The 16609-nt window shown below is 39.8% G+C and overlaps 1 protein-coding gene across 1 annotated transcript; it reads left to right on the plus strand.

Annotated features, from left to right (window-relative positions):
- Window positions 1-7841: 7841 nt before the first annotated feature.
- LOC125715379 (VIP peptides-like) lies at window positions 7842-14568 on the plus strand. Its single transcript, XM_048986795.1, has 6 exons — window positions 7842-7948; window positions 8546-8668; window positions 9416-9520; window positions 11265-11396; window positions 11943-12054; window positions 14423-14568. Exons 2-6 carry the CDS (start codon window positions 8562-8564, stop codon window positions 14429-14431), a joined length of 465 nt encoding a protein of 154 aa, XP_048842752.1. The 5' UTR covers window positions 7842-7948; window positions 8546-8561; the 3' UTR covers window positions 14432-14568.
- The last annotated feature ends 2041 nt before the right edge of the window (window positions 14569-16609 follow it).

The raw sequence follows: 16609 nt of genomic DNA on the forward strand, positions 1-16609 counted from the left end.
TACCACCGCCTGAGTCCCCGACTGACCATGAACCCCTGCAGCTACACTAGTGACCTTTTGGTCCATTTACTGTTACTCCTTCCACCTGTTTCTCGTTGTTCCTGCAACTCCCTCAACTAGTTAATTGTTAATGAGTTACACCTGTCCCTTGTTTTCTCTGGTTTTCTGTGTGAATTTAAGTGCTTAAGTGATGTTATTATATTATGGTGTCTTTAATTGGTTCTTATTTTTCTCCGCTTTGACCCCTCGTGGTCACTTTAATTTCTGCCTTTCTCTAGTGTGTTCTGTTTAATTTCATAAACCCTTGTTTGTCTTGGAACCGCAAGTGGATCGTCACTTTTTTCCCTCCTGCACAATGACAATTACTACTTGAGATTAATGTTTTGCTTCAAATTACTGGATGATTATAATTTGATTTTTTTGTAAACAAAGGCATAAAGTAATGATATTTGTTATAAAACCAATAAATTCAGTATTACTGAATTAAGCAAGTGTCCCAAGACTTCCTGTGAGTTATCAGTTAATTGATGATTGGTCTTGTTTCTTGTACAATGTAACAGTTCTCTTTCTGAAAAATAGCATTATAACCTTCTCCTATTGCGTGTATGACACAGCTAAGAAGACATAACTGTACCTTCCTAAATGTCAAAGATTACATACACATGACACCACTGAGGTCCTGTAGGTTGCATTCTCGCTTGTTGGGTCATTTTCAGTTCTCTGCATCTGTAATCTTAACATTAAGGAAATTTTATATTGTTCATTGAGATTACGAAACTGCTGGCTTTGCAGACTCAGTCTGCCTGCAATGTGTGTCGTGATGAAGTTTGCTCTCTGTGATTTAGTTCACTGTTTATCCACCCCGTCTGAGACACAAAGAAATCCTGCATTTATATAGCAGACTCTGCTTTCCCTGGTGTCAGTATAAGACATTAAAATCCCTCCTCTACTAACTTTACAAAAGCAAACAAAAATATGTTTTTCAAAGGCATTATCCAAAAGGTGATATTTATACATAAAAGTAGAAAATAAGTTACACTAAAACAAGCTTCCTCCATTTTATGAAACTTGAGTAGCAATGTTGGTTATTTAAACAATTTAATTAACTACTGAGCATTCTGTAATCTGATTGGTTGTAATGACGTGTAGACAGGCTTCTCGGTTATGGCTGTGTTGTGCTGTGTGCCCATAATGATGCACTGAGTACATTACTGAATACAACATCCGTACCAGACTTTACAGATGTATTCATATTGTTAGCAATAACGCGTAATGAGAAGGGAAGACGTGCAGAAGAGACTTACTCGTTTATCTTCAACTTTATCTTCTTACTGAGTTCTTACTTCTTGTTACATGGAAGGCTAAAATAAAAATATTAATATATTTTTAATCTGTTTGATGCTCATTAATTGATCTGTTGTCTAACAATGTCTTTTAGTTCAAATAATTGTGTCAGACTTATGAAGAAGTTTACTTAAACTATACTCCAAAATCAATAAATATACTATTTCATTATTGAAATAATCACTTTCCCAGTTTGAGCTTTTTACTCTTCAGTACATCCTGTTGGCAAATAATTGACCATTTGCCTAATGGGTTGTATTACGCTACATGCATATTACATCACAAGTTGTGCATAGGGGCATTTTACCCGGAAATGTTGAAGACTTTGCTCAGTTACGGAAAGTTTTATAAAACAGAATTCATAGCAATTGCTGAGGACGATAAAAAGCTTTATTTTTTCAGGCAAAAGGGGCTGTGCCATTTCTTCATAACATTTGAAAATAATCTACCACCACAGTGGACCATAAAGTCTAAATACACACGTAATGAGACACAATAACACTTTCTTAAATTAATTAATCAGAATGTGTGAATTTCCCGCTTTGCCTTACAGTCGTTGCTGGTGTTTTGGAGCGCGTTTGTAAAATGTGGTTCACATGTGTTGTCATTTTGATGGAAATGTTTTCAGAATTTGTGTAACATCTACAAATTTGCAGTGTTTGCAGGTTTGTTAGGAATTTGAATAATATCCTTTGTTGCTTTGCGTTTTTCTGTTAGGCATGCATTTCTTTATTTTATATTGCAGTGGGCTTTCTCGGCCACTGTACAGTAGGGTGCTGAACATGAGCAAACTCTAAGAAACTGTTTACGCTTAAAAAAAATACATTTTTAAACAGTAAAAGGGGCTGTGATGCATGATATATGACGAGAAGTTTACCAATTGGTTCTCGATTTTACACAGGTTTAGTGGTTATATGAACTAACGTGATTTATCGCTAATGAAGTCTTCCATATATGACAAACTACAAGATTCCACTGACTGAGCATGCTTGTTGAAATTATCTTGAACGCCACTACTACAGCAGACTAGCAAGTTAAGTTCTTGAGCACAGCAGTACAGTTTGCTGATCGCTGTATTTTTCCTGTCCTATGCTGAGCAATGTTTGATAGTATATGTAACTACATACTTTACCTTACACACTTTGTACTGATCATCAGAGCAGCGTCTTTCCTTGGATTACTGCCAAAGATGGTGATAGGCTATATATAAAATAAAAAATACTTTTATTAAGTATTTTAAATATCTGAAATGCATAAAATACAATCTGTGGTTGATTTTTTTCCATCCAGCAGAACACAAATTACAAAATACTCTAAATAAACACATATTGTAAGTACATTTAATTGGAATAGTGGCCATTTCTGCCAGTAAGGAAATGCTCGGAACACACAACGTGCCACTTCTTGACAGTACCGTCGTTAAAATTCTTTCGATTGATAGTTTTTAGCCAAGCTTTCCTTTGCATTTCTGTTACGTCTTTGGTTTCCTTGCCTTGATTTTTATGAACCTAAGGTATACCAAAGAAACTTCGATTTGGGTTTTTCTTGCTGCTGTTACTACAACCAAACATACAATTGTCTATAGTCATGATCCTCTAACTTGTTCCCTGTAAAATAGCCACAGCCTCGTTTTCATTTATGCACTTTCAGAAAAAAGGGTACAAAATTTGACCTATGTTTGTCACTGGGGCTGTACCCTTAAAGGTCTGTCAACTCTACCCTTAGCTGTAGGTAATTGTACCTTTTAAGGTACAGAAATTAATTCTGAGGAACATTTCTGTACCATTGGTGGTACATTAATGCTGTTTGTACCTTTGGGATGTTCCATTTCCAAAAATACAAATTTTTTGTCTTTTTTCTGAGCGTGTACTTTGACAGTGATGTCAACATAATACTACCCATTGCATATTCTCAGACAGCGGGAGGAATCCAGTGCAAACACTAGTAAACCTGCAAACTCCACACAGAACAAAGATCAGGATTTCAGCCACCAACCCTGAAAGTGTAACATCATAGTGTTAATCGTCAAGCTCTGTTACCATCCTGCTGAAACATGTACTTAGCAGTGAAAGCACACCTCTGCGGCATATCATGTGGCCAAAGGAGACCTTGTTTGGAGATATTCTACTGAAACACACCAACCCTTGTTAACGTTCTCTCATTGGCACTATATGGCAATTGTAGAAGACAGAATTCTGGAGTTTTGTAAATCAATGAATATCTGATTTTCAGAATGTGCCACAACACACAAAGAATGCCACTGGTGATGGGCAAGAGAAATTATTTCAAAGGAGGCTTGAGTCTGACCTGGATTCAAACAATCATCATGAATTAAATCTAAAACGTTATGAACAATTCAAAATTTCTCCATACTGAATGACTCAGAATGAATCCTTCCACAGGGCACTGTGATACCTTCTTATTCCATTGAAATAATAAAAGAATTTCCTGGATGCAGGCTTCTTCATCGGGCTTCTGTTCTAAATCATTACCCTCAATTATGGGACCGTATTCCCTGGGGTTTGTGTATAATTCATTTAATTTTTCTTCTAATCGCATTAGTGGCGTAATCAAGCTCAGAATGACCACTGATTGGACATGAAATAGCTTTGAACGTGAGGCTGAGGCATTACTTCTGAATGGCGCATGCCTTAAAGTTTGAAAAGTTGAAGTCAGTGCAAATTACATACATATTGGATAACGGGTGGCTGTAAATTGATTCTTTTAGACACATGATACTTTCTTCTAATGAGTTACTGGAGTCACTTTAATATTTCTGCTGCCCTGGTTAATTCTTAATTATGATTCTTAACTTTTGCAAATGATTTGTTTTTAAATTTCTGTACACATACACATACTTTGATTCTGGTCTTGAAACAGAGGGACTCTCTGCAAGCACTATAAACACATTATTTGAACAATACTTTCAACTGGACTGAATTTGCCATCGTATTTTAAGTAGCTGGATACCTCCTGAATCTTACAGCCTCTTTTCCAATATGCAGTCAGACCATGGACATTTAACCCTAAAAAAGACCCCAGTCATGCTCCCAAAACACTTTAATTTAATTTAAAAGTTGGCTTAATACATTACCTTTAAAAAAACAAATGTTTGATGTGAAAATAGAGTACAGTACTGCTTAATGGATATTTGTCACACTAGCACATTTACAGTACAGTATATTAATGTTACCCCTACTAATTCATAGAACATGGCAGCCACAGTTGCATTCACAGTAAGGTAAAATAAGTAAATGAATAGGACGGTAAACTTATTGACAGAAGTCACATACACGTAACCAAAATACAATTTAATAAAATACGCCAAGGAAACATGTACTGTACGTACAGGGTACAGGTATTCAATCGATTAAAAATTACGTAAAGACGTACAGAATTAAGTTGTAAAAATACTATGTGTGCGCTAACCAACGAAAAAGAGAGAACAAAAATACATACATGCATTAAAAATATTTAATAAAAAACAGTAGAATAAAATTTTTGCAAATCACGAAGTGTGAATGCATGAGGGCTGACTGTAGTGCCGCAAGGTGCATACCAAAGATTCAGTGAGCGCATTACAACATTAAGTTCAATGGACAGTGGCGAGACCACTATTAAAAATCATAATGATACTCGAATGTGGACAGTTTTTTTAAATGATAGTCAAATTAATGTGTTGCATATCTGTAAATTTAGCTGCACAAAGCCATTACAAACGAATTGTGGTTAAAGAAATGTCACACAGGAAACAGACATTCAGACAGACAGATAAATGATTCTTCTTGACGATGAAACTTGAGATCAGGGAAGGAAAACACTCATTATCTTTTTTTAAAGATCTCTCCATTGAGTTCCAGTCAACTGAGGACCTGGAATTTCAGCATATCTTATCCTAGCCTTTTGTAATGTAATGTTAATATAACTTATACTATAATTTATAATACAATTCCTTCTAAGCAAGGAACACAAAACACATTTTTGTTTGTAAGAATAGTCACCCACTATTCAATACTGTCAACCAGCGCTCTGTCTGTGTTACAGATTGAGAGTCTCAGTCTGACACCGATCTAGAGATGTGTCACATAGGAAAATGTGATAGCTTGACTTTGACTCTACCTTTTAGAAAATGACACCTCTGGTTGGAATGTTGGTCCCAGCCTTCATCTTTAACTCACCAGAGGATGCCATCCCCTTCAGCAGTAGATATAACTCATTTATCTCCATGTCAGTGATAAAGACAACCAACAATTTTGCTCTTCAAAGCCGCTGATGGATAATTCAGTAGCACTTAATGAATCAGGGGAATTCAAGATCATGTACTATAGCCCTAACTCATGGCAAATATTGATAGAGCAATGTGAACTGAACACATGTATTTTCTGTTCCAGCTTAGTTGATTGATATCTAATGCAGGGTAATGCCTCTTCATTATCCTAACTTTTAACCAAGCGTTTGCTAATCTGAGTCAATTGTAATGCATGTAATCAAAAGTCAGCTGAAGAGTCTCCTCATCTTCTGTATTTCAGTGGGCAATACCACTCATTTTCTTTTCGATCGGTATTTCAGTTAGTATTGGTATCGACTATACCAATCTTGATACATCACTATTCACCCTGAATGATAGCTCCTTTTCCTGGGTGTCTGAGTTCCTTCCGCTTTGTTCCCCTTATGGTTGACCCTGTCTGGAAAAAGTTAATTTCATGTCCCGTCCCCTATAATAACATGAACAGTTAAATTACCAGATATGAAAACATTCAAATCAAAAAGAATCATCATTCTGTTATTAATCTGCTCATCACTGATTCCAACAATCATATCTGTAGATGCCTAACAATCCCTCCATCTTTACCATAGTAACAACAGAGTAACATCTCCTGTTATCCATGCAGCCATCAGGGCTGGGTAACTTCTAGCCTGTCCCAGGCAGAATAAGATACAATGCTGGGGTAAATCCCTGGGCACATAATCACTATGGGCTAAATACAGATGCAAAAATGAATGAATGCATGAATGAACAAATGGATAAATGTGTGAAAAAGACATATAAAAGAATACAAATCTACAATTTCAAATGAAAAGGAAGATTATGAGTGACTGACCAGGCAAATTTTCATGTAGAACAGCCTGAAACCAACCTTCAAACTTAGCTCTCGTAGGTAGAGAAATGCTAATAATGCTAATTAGCTTTACTGTAAAATCAGCATATGACAGAACTGAAACGTGTCATTGTTACATTTGCTCCAGCTCACACAGGGTTTTAGATTTCAGTGATTCTGTAAGTATGGTGAATCCTTGTGAATTTCTGTATGGATAAAATTTGAGTTGCTCATCATGTTTAAGTTATTCTGATATTTAAACGTTACAAGAACAAGTTGACAATCCTCTTCTTCTGTAAAGATATTTTCTTGAATTTACAAAGTGCAAAACACATATCCATTTAATTATGTAGTGTTTTGCACTGTTCTTTCCAATCGCATTTTGGACCTCAAAACGGACAACATTCCTCAGGTCTCAAATGTGTGAATCAGTAGCTTATCTTTTAAGAAGTAAAAGCCATTCCTACACTGTCTGAAAAAAGTACCAAATTGTACCTTTGAAGATACAAGTTACTTCTCAATAGGGCTGTACTCTCAAGGGTCTGCCAATTGTACCTTAGCTGTAGGCAAGTGTGGACTATAGACTCAAAAGCATTCTGTAATCTGAATGCTACTCAGTGAACTTTTAAGGTACATAAATTGACTCTGAGGAGCATTTTGTACCATTAGAGGTACACTAATGTTGTATGTGCCTTGGCTGTATCCTTTTCTCTGACAGTGTATATACCAAAATTCATCCAGAACCTGGTTGCGCAATAGTCCATTAAAAGTATATAAATCCCCCTTGAAACAAGAATTTCAGAAGTAGTAGAACTGTGAAGAATGTATTTCTTAAATTCTTCAAATACACGCCGCAAAGTAAAGTAATTCACAAAATTATTACAAATATTATAAATTTGGAAAAGACATTTTGTAAAATTTCAAGCATGTGTAAATCGGGTTAATACGTAAATTTAAATGTAGATAACTTTGATTTTACACTATTTCCATGGAAGTGTAATTTGTGGATGATCTTTTACAAACTGCATTGGAACTATTTTACAATACGCATTTAAAACAACTACCATATAGTACAGTTAATATGTCATACTGCACAGTTGGTAATAAGTTCAAATTATTTTCATCCATTTCGTTCCAGTATAATTATTAGAATGTAGTTATACACCCTAGATGAGTCAGTGTCACGCAAAAGAAAAAGAAAAATCAACATAATTTCTGTATTAGATTGAACCACCAGAACAGTTTCAGAAAACAACTCACTGATGAACACGTTTCGCCCGGTGGGACCTGAAATGACGTGCAGATGCTAATGAAATCATACTGCTTTCCTGTGAGGTGAAATGCATTCGGCTGTATAAAATGGAGAAGAGGGGACACGGATGCCAAGTAAGCGTCTGCTGTCTAAGAAGTCTACAAAAAAGCCCAGGAGTTGAGTTTCCGTGGGAAAGCCCGAGACAGTAAAAGGTCCTGTCCGGTACGCTTTTTGGATATCTACGGACGCATTCGTAAGTTATCTTGGTTATTTTGTGTTAAATGTAAAATTTTCTCATACAGTAAAGCAATTACCATTTTCTTTAAATTAGAGGGAGTACAAGTATTAAAACCCTCTATGTCTCTACACACTGCACTCTCTATGTCGGCAATCCTTGTTTTATTCTAGTAGCCTATTATTAATGTGTGTATTATTATGTCTATCATTGTGTTCTGAATTACTGGTATTTATTCTTTTTATCAGTTCACCATATAATCACAATTCTGTAAAGTATTGAAAAGATGCAGCAATCAAATCTCCTTGTTTCAATGGGGAATTTATTTTTATGCCTCCCTCAGTTTGCTCTTTGTAGAGTAAGTTGTCTGTGAAGGGCAGCCGCCTGTAGTAGCGTCCATTGAACTGGAGGCTAAGGGCCTTGCTTAAGGACCTGCAGACGTGGTGAGGCTGGGTTTGAACCAGCGATCTTCTGATTACAGGCACACATTCTGCCCCATAAATGTTCTGCCCCACTATAAAGCAGCTGATAATGGTATTTATTATTTATTAATAGCAGAGTGTATTTATTAGTTTCGATGCATTTATTAAAAAGTTGCTTTCCTGACTTTGATAGATCTATATTGTAAGGTATGCTACCCTGCAGCGGCACCCACCTTCTGCTTTTGCTGGTTCTGTGCGATGCGCTGTACTCAGGGGCAGTGAGCCTGCCAGCAGTAGGAGCGTATTCCTCCATAAGGTAAGGAGAACCGAGTCTCTGACAATTACCACTGACTTAACACAAAGTTCTTACTGCATTTTTACACTTTGACTGACACTTTCGCAAATGCATTATAATGTGTTTGTTCAACCACACCAGGTAGAAGGAAGAATAGTACAGCAAATAAAGAAAAAACAGACAATACACAACTAGACATGCAGGAATACAGTGAAGATGATATATAAATGAAGACAATGTATTAAAATAATTTCTATTTATATTGTGTTTAATAAAGACCTACCTGAGACATTTAGGGGTCAAGAAATCCAGTTACCGTTCAGCTAAGCTTCAGAACAGCTGCCTGGTCAGATGCCAGATTGATTGTGATGTGAATGTTGGTGCCAGATGTCGAGATTCCAGCATCTCAGGCACCCTGCAGGAGTTTTCTCTTGCAGATTACCAGTAGTTTACAAATAATGGAACAATAAAGATCCAGTCAATGAGAGTCCTGTTGCTGAGAACACCTAGTTAATGAGTGAGGTAAGAGAATGACCAAAGCTAACAGGAAGGCCACATGTGCAAAAATAAGAGCTCAGTACCAGAATGGTTGCAAAGAGGCTTCTCTGAACACACAGCTCTCCTACCCTTGAAGTGGTTCTGCAATCAGAAGTAGGTCCTATCAGGCAGATACAGTATAGAAAATATGTAGACGATGTAGAATATATAACTTCCAAGGGTTTAAAAAGTTCCATGGAACTGATAAATGCCAGTTTAATATGTTTGTAGACCCACGAGGCATGCGGATGGCTTATTTACAAGTGGCTACAGCAAACTTCTTGGACAGCTGTCAGCCAGACGGTACCTCGAATCTCTGATTGGAAAGCGCATCAGGTAAAGCTTTTCTGGATTCCCCCTGTCCATGTGCTCTCTCGAAGACAAATTATCGTAGTTAAAAGTTAAAGGGGCCCTATTGTGCTTATCTGGTTTTTGCCATTCCTTTAGTGTCTTATATAGCTTTATGTGCATTTAACGGTCTGCAAGAACACACCAAAGAGAGCATGGTGAGGTCACCACATAACACAGTTCTTATTGGCTGCCTACCTGCCAGCATCTGTCTGCAGACAGCAAGTCATGGGGCGGAGATTGTAGGGCAAGCTGACCAATCGAGCAAGCTAACCAATCAGCGCACACTGGGCACTTGGTGGGTGGGGCTTAAAGCTCTAAAAGCTTGTTTCAGACCATTATAGACAGAGTAAGTAGAGATGTGCATTGTGAGAAAAGAAATTGTGTTTTAATGACATTAAATAATTGAAATCTATTGTAGTAGACCCCAAAAATATAATTATGAACAGTGAAAAAGATAATATCCCCTTTAATATCTCTGACTTCCAGTTCAGGTTAATTTGAGCTTACAGAATATATAATCCATTTGAAATTGTACATATATAATGACAACACAAAAATGGCATATGTTCTAATATGTACATACACATAAATTAAAAATGTTAATTATTTTAAAGTGTAGTTCATACTTCACTTTTCCGCCTGCTGTTGAAGGCTGAGGACTGTCGTCCACGTGGCAGCTTGTGTTCATGATTATACATTTGGCTGCGGATGCGAATGGTCTAGTCGGTGCATGCATGCAACAGTGATATTCCACCAAAGCAGGAGAGGGCAGATGTATTGCAACAAACACAAATGCAGTAGTGAAACGGGAAACTTTTAGGAACTGCTTTAAAGTTAAGGCTTGTGTGGTATTATGGTAATAAGGTATATGGTAATAATATGGAAATCCTTATTGTTTTGAAACCCTTACGACAAAATTAGCTGGGACCCAAACCCCCCCCTCCCAGAATAAAACTGCTTTTTACAATACCGTATGTCATGGTATAATGTTTGGACAGTATGAAAAATTAGATATGCGGGTACCCCCGACCCTCCTTATGCAGCTGCTCACCATAAGTACTACAATAACAACAACTATTCTTCCTCTACTCTTTTGTCATTGACCGTTGATCTGTCAAAGTTCACACTGCCACCTACTGGAAATATCCAATCAATTATTTTAACCATGCGTGGTCAATTCAATGTTTCCTATAGACATAAAAATCCGTGCTACATGCACATCGATCGCAGTCGTCCTCAGTCAAATCCTGATGATGAGAATCCTGTCCGCTCGCCCTTAACCAAAAACGCACATGGAAACGAGAAGTATCAATTGGATTTAATTACTTTACAACAGGGAGCAGGCAGGGAATTCATTTAATTGGCCGTGTCCGCTCCTGCTTACTGTACTACTGTGCATTTGATAAATAAAGTTGGATTGGTGGGGCAGCGTGTGGCTTAGCAGGCTAAGCCTCATTGCCTGTGATCAGAAAATTGCCGGTTTGAGCCTGACTTTTGCAGAATAATGTCCATGGGCCTATCAGAAGTGGCCTTAACCCCAACTCCACGGACGCTGCAGCAGGTGGCAGTTAATCGTCCTCTGCCTTACTAACATGTCTATGTGTCAAAGAATTTCTCCACGTGGACCAATGAAATGTCACTGAAATGAAATTAAAATTTGATATTTGAACGTCCACTTCAAATATACACAAATATAAAAGTTAATAATAGTCTTTTTCCTCATTCTTAGTGATGACTTATTGGAAGATGAATCTCCAGTTAAGCGTCATTCAGACGCTGTTTTCACAGACAACTTCAGCCGATTACGGAAACAGATGGCGGTGAAGAAATACCTGGACTCCGTTTTGGTAGGAAAACGGAGGTATGACCAATAGCAGCAATTCGTAAATAACAGTATCTACAGATCTGTCATACCTTAAATGTTAAATCTTACCCAAGATACCACTGTGTTTCAGCAGCATATCACTGTCAGCTTATTAGTTCTAAGTCATGTCATTACCATTGTGCGTGTGTGTTTGTGTGTGTGTTGGGGGGGGGGGGGGGGGTGTCAGGCCATCTAATTCACTAGTATTGAAAGAAAAAGTTTTCCATTAGTGCTTGACTTGCAACGGTTCACAGTATTGTGCATTTTTGAGTTCCTTGGGTCTCCTACTATTCTGTGGGTATCAATAAAATTCCATTCCATCCTACAGTCCCTCTGTCACTTTCACTGTTATGAAGAAGCAGGTATTTCAGCCTTGGCTATAATGGAACTTGTGTGTGTTATGTATGAATGGTACTCAAATGCGAATAAAAGCAATATTTATTTTTAATTTTTATTTCATTCATGTATTAATAAAAATGTACATTAATCAGTTTCAAGAGATGTTTACTCTTTTCATGAATAACCTTATTTGATTCTCTCTAGCAACCAAGATTACCTTGCGAACTTCCAGGAGGAATCCACTAGAAGTGAGCCTTCTTTCCAAGACACCTTGGATAACATGGCTGTAGATGAGTTTCTCAGTCGGCTTCCTGTGGTAGGTCAATGTAATATGTGCATGTAGACCTGGCTTTCTCAAGCCGGCCCTTGGGGACCCCAGATGCTCCACCTTTTTGCTCCCTCCCAGCTCCTTGCCAGACAGTCTACATTTTTGAGCAAAAACATGGACTGTTTGGGGGTCCTTGAAGACTGGGTTAAGAAACTGGGTTAAGCTGGGTAAAGCTAGTGCAAAATGTATCAGTGAGGACTTCCAGGATGTGGTTTATCTTAGGAGTGCTGTTCAATTCAATTCAAAATAAAAATAACTTTATTTGTCCCCAAGAGGCAATTAAAGGCACACAGGGCAGTTGAACAAGGACACAATGACATAAAGTGCAACAGCATTTGGAAGATGCTGTGCAAAATTGCAGTCAATCAGGTAGATAAGAACTGAATAAATATGTAAAGGGAGTGATTGTTAGTGGGCATGGGGAGGTTCAAGTGGAGAATGAATGACGGGTTCCACTGCAGGGAGTCGGGGGGAAAGAGAAGTCCGTGAATTGAAGAGTTGAACGACCCTGGGTACAAAGGTCGCTCTCCTCCTCTGTGTCCTGCAGCAGAGACAGCACTCTGTTCTTAGAATTTGTTGCTCACTCAGGGATGAAAGTGCTCTGACCGGGAGGCCAATGATCTTACAGCAGACTTTCACTGTGTTGTGCAGGCGGGTCCTGTGCTGCAGGCTGGTGGAGTGATACCAGCAGGCGATGGAAAAACAGAGGACACTCTCAATGAAGGAGTAGTAGAAGGTTCTGAGTATGACCTTGTTGACCCCAAAGCTGTTGAGCTTCCTTAGGAAATATTGCCGCTGCTGACATCACCTTAGAATGTCCTCGGTGTTGGAGGCAAACTTTAGGGTTTAGGGTTTAGATAGTGCCCAGATATTTGTACTCCTCCACCAACTGCCCGTGGATGTGGTGTCACCACCATGTCCTTGGTCTTCTCCACGTTTAGCTCCAGGGAGGTATTGTCACACCACTGCGCACTGAGTGCTGAGCTGTGCCGATGTGAGGATCCAGAGAGCAGAGACAGGAGAACTGTGTCATCCACATGGGTAGGAGGACCTGCAGTCATCTGTGTATAGGATGAACAGAAGAGATGACAGGACGCAGCCTTGGGGGGAGCCAGTGGAGGTGAAATGAGAGGTCAGAGAAGGTATTGTTGACCAACACTCTTGGTGTCCTGTTGGTCAGAAAGTTGATGATCCACAGAGTGAGCTGGTCATCCAGCAAGTGGAAAGTTTCTCTGCCAGGATGTGTGGTTGCAAAGCGTTGAGTGCAGATGAGAAATCTGCAAACAGGAGTCTAGCTGAGGTGTTGGGGAGAACCAGATGCTTGTTTATCTTGTCCATGGTGAACATTTTCGCATCATCAACCCCCCTGCCTGCCCGGCATGTGAACTGGAGAGGGTCCATGAGTGGGTTGGACTCCTTGATGATATGATTCTTAATGACCCTCTCCATGACCTTCATTGCATGTGAGGTAAGAGCCAAAGGCTTGAGATTATTCAGGGCCTTAACTGAGGACTTTTTCGGAGTGGGGACCACAGTGGAGTGCTTCCTCGGGAACTTGGGGACCCGTGGGATGGAGTCCCAAACGGACCTGGCCCCTTTAAGAGCAGTCTGCTGGAGAGGGCTACCCTCCGTATGTTGGCTACTGCCACCCCGCATCTCAATGGCCGCAAGTTATCGCACACCTCCCCTGCTAAGTGCGCATCTTCGGGTAGGGACATTTCCTCCAGGATGTCCCCGTTCCGGTCGGCTAAAGCCCGAGGCAGGGGATCCTCCCTTACTTCAGGCTGATGCAGCCAATATAAGACCTTGTCGGCAAGGTCGCGGTAGTCCGCCTCACCGACCTGGGTTGTCCTCGTGTTGAGTTTTGTCATTCTGTCCTGATTGACGCAGAGCGGGGAAGCAGGCAAGGGCAACAGGGAGAAATAAAAAGGGTTTTAATCATCAAACGGAGCACAACAGACAGATAGACCTCAGTGATGGAACTCGGGATACATACTCGAACGTGGACTGAAATACACAGCACTAATCACAACGAGAAACAGCTAATGAACACAGGGAATCCACACGGGGTAGATGAGGGGGCGTGGCCAACGAGAGGGTAGGACGAGTGGAGCATGACAGTTATGTTGTTTTAAAAGGTGAATCTCACGATACATTTCTGTGTGAGATGAACATACATTTATCCACATAGCAATGACACCTTCACAGAAAATACATTTCCTTCCTAAGGATTTCACTTCCTAAAAATCTTGTGTCCAGCCAAATGTAGATTCAGAAACACTGGATAATGCAGTGCTAACCTTTGTGCTGTTTAGGCCAAAGTAAAGCTTTGTTTGTAACTCTTGTGTTTTTACAGCCACTCTAAGCTGGGGTCCTGAAGTGGATGCTCGGACAGGTCGTCATGATGTGTGGCTACATTCCATTATTCATATTTCTTTAGCAAAATGTAAATCATCATATTGTTTACTTTTTTGTAAAAACTGTAAATAAAGGCACATACTATAAAATGTACATTAATAAATATATAGAACTGAGTTCGTGAAAAACTATAATCGATATTATGGGTTCCATTCCTCATACGACAGTATGAGACAGTATTAATCATGATTGAACATGGAAAACATGGATGTAAAATGTCATAGATCACTGTCATCATATTTGCCTATGTATCAGTATATATATCCTACTAAAAAATAAAGACTACACCTTGTACCATCACAAACACCAATCGCAATTTCTATGTGCTGACCTATAGTCACTATAAACATTTGCATTTTCACGACTGGCATTTTCGCAGTCATGTAGATTCCAGGATTCACATGCCCCTGGTGAGATAGGTTACTGGATCACATGCCCATGGTGATATAGGTTACTGGATCACATGCCCCTTGTGATATAGTTTACTGGATCACATGCCCCTGGTGAGATAGGTTACTGGATCACATTCCCCTGGTGATATAGGTTACTGGATCACATGCCCATGGTGATATAGGTTACTGGATCACATGCCCCTTGTGATATAGGTTACTGGATCACATGCCCCTGGTGATATGGGTTACTGGATCACATGCCCTTGTGATATAGGTTACTGGATCACATGCCCCTTGTGATATGGGTTACTGGATCACATGCCTCTGGTGATATGGGTTACTGGATCACATTCCCCTGGTGATATAGGTTACTGGATCACATGCCCCTGGTGATATAGGTTACTGGATCACATGCCCCTTGTGATATAGGTTACTGGATCACATGCCCCTGGTGATATGGATTACTGGATCACATGCCTCTGGTGATATGGGTTACTGGATCACATTCCCCTGGTGATATAGGTTACTGGATCACATGCCCCTGGTGATATGGGTTACTGGATCACATGCCCCTGGTGATATAGGTTACTGGATTACATGCCCCTGTAGCTTCATTAAAGTGAACATTTACCCACAGATCACTCCTTGCTGGATTAATCAGAATGCAACACGTTTTGAGCTGCCTTAACAGTCCAATCAGCAGACTTGGTAACTCTTATGGACATACATTTACAAATATAAACATACCCAAGCATTTCATTGGCTCTTAGGATTGCTCCATCACAGTGTAATCTCTTGTCTTTCTCAAATGAGGCCTCTGTGACCATAATGCTCCATTATTTCGTGTACATTTTGGTTGAACATGTGTCTACAATTGCTTTTTTCCACATCATATTAAAAAATTGTGATGAAAGTTCATATGCTCCTTGGATATAACGTATAATATTTCTGAAATTCTGAATTTTTTTATTTTATTTGAAAAGGCCAGTGGGAAAATAGTACTTTATCTGTGAATAGTTTTTAGTTTTTTTTCAGTGATTAAGCTTAAAACATGAAAACCTTTTTTTTCTGGCACAATGGTAATGTTTTCAACATTATGGACAACACCATGGACTTATCTCATATTTTGACATTTTACTATCCAATGAGACTTTGTTTGGTGATAGATTGGCATCCCGTTCCGATGCTTCCTGTTATAAGCTCCAGGTGTCAAGGTTCGTGGGTAGCGACGGGCGCGGCCGGTCGGGCAGGAAGCAGGCAAGGAAGAGACAGGCAGGCGAAAGTCGGGGAAACCAGGGATTTATTAAGGGGAAGAAGGCTATGGGCAGGACAGATCAACGGTACTAACATCTAACAGACAGACAGATAAGGAATGGCGATACGGAAGGAACAGGCGGGACGAAAGGGCCAGGAGTGAATGGAGGGAACACAGGGGGACGAGGAGCAGAGACAGGAGGAACAAAGGGATGAGGAAGAAACATAGGAGGCACAGAAACAGGAGACCAAGGAGAAAAGGATGAAGGACTAAGGGGAGCCCAAGGGAGCCACGGCGGGCAATGGGTAGCAGCCGAAGGCGCCGCAGGCGACCGGGAGGCCGGAGAAGTAGGGGACCTCAGAGGGGCTGAGGAGGCAGGGCGAGGGACAGACGAAGGGGACAAGGAAGAAGTCAGAGGGGGCACCAGGGAAGGCGATGAGGAAGCTGAAGGGGAAACCGGGGAAGGCAAGGAAGGAGG

Source organism: Brienomyrus brachyistius, chromosome 20 (assembly GCF_023856365.1).
Source record: "Brienomyrus brachyistius isolate T26 chromosome 20, BBRACH_0.4, whole genome shotgun sequence".
NCBI classification, from domain to species: domain Eukaryota; kingdom Metazoa; phylum Chordata; class Actinopteri; order Osteoglossiformes; family Mormyridae; genus Brienomyrus; species Brienomyrus brachyistius.

Bases quoted from the DNA above. Each gene is read 5' to 3' on its own strand.
- LOC125715379 (XM_048986795.1), top strand. From the start codon at position 8,562: ATGCTACCCTGCAGCGGCACCCACCTTCTGCTTTTGCTGGTTCTGTGC. The intron at 9,521-11,264 runs GTAAAGCTTTTC...CCTCATTCTTAG, and splicing joins CTGATTGGAAAGCGCATCAG to TGATGACTTATTGGAAGATG. The intron at 11,397-11,942 runs GTATGACCAATA...GATTCTCTCTAG, and splicing joins GTTTTGGTAGGAAAACGGAG to CAACCAAGATTACCTTGCGA.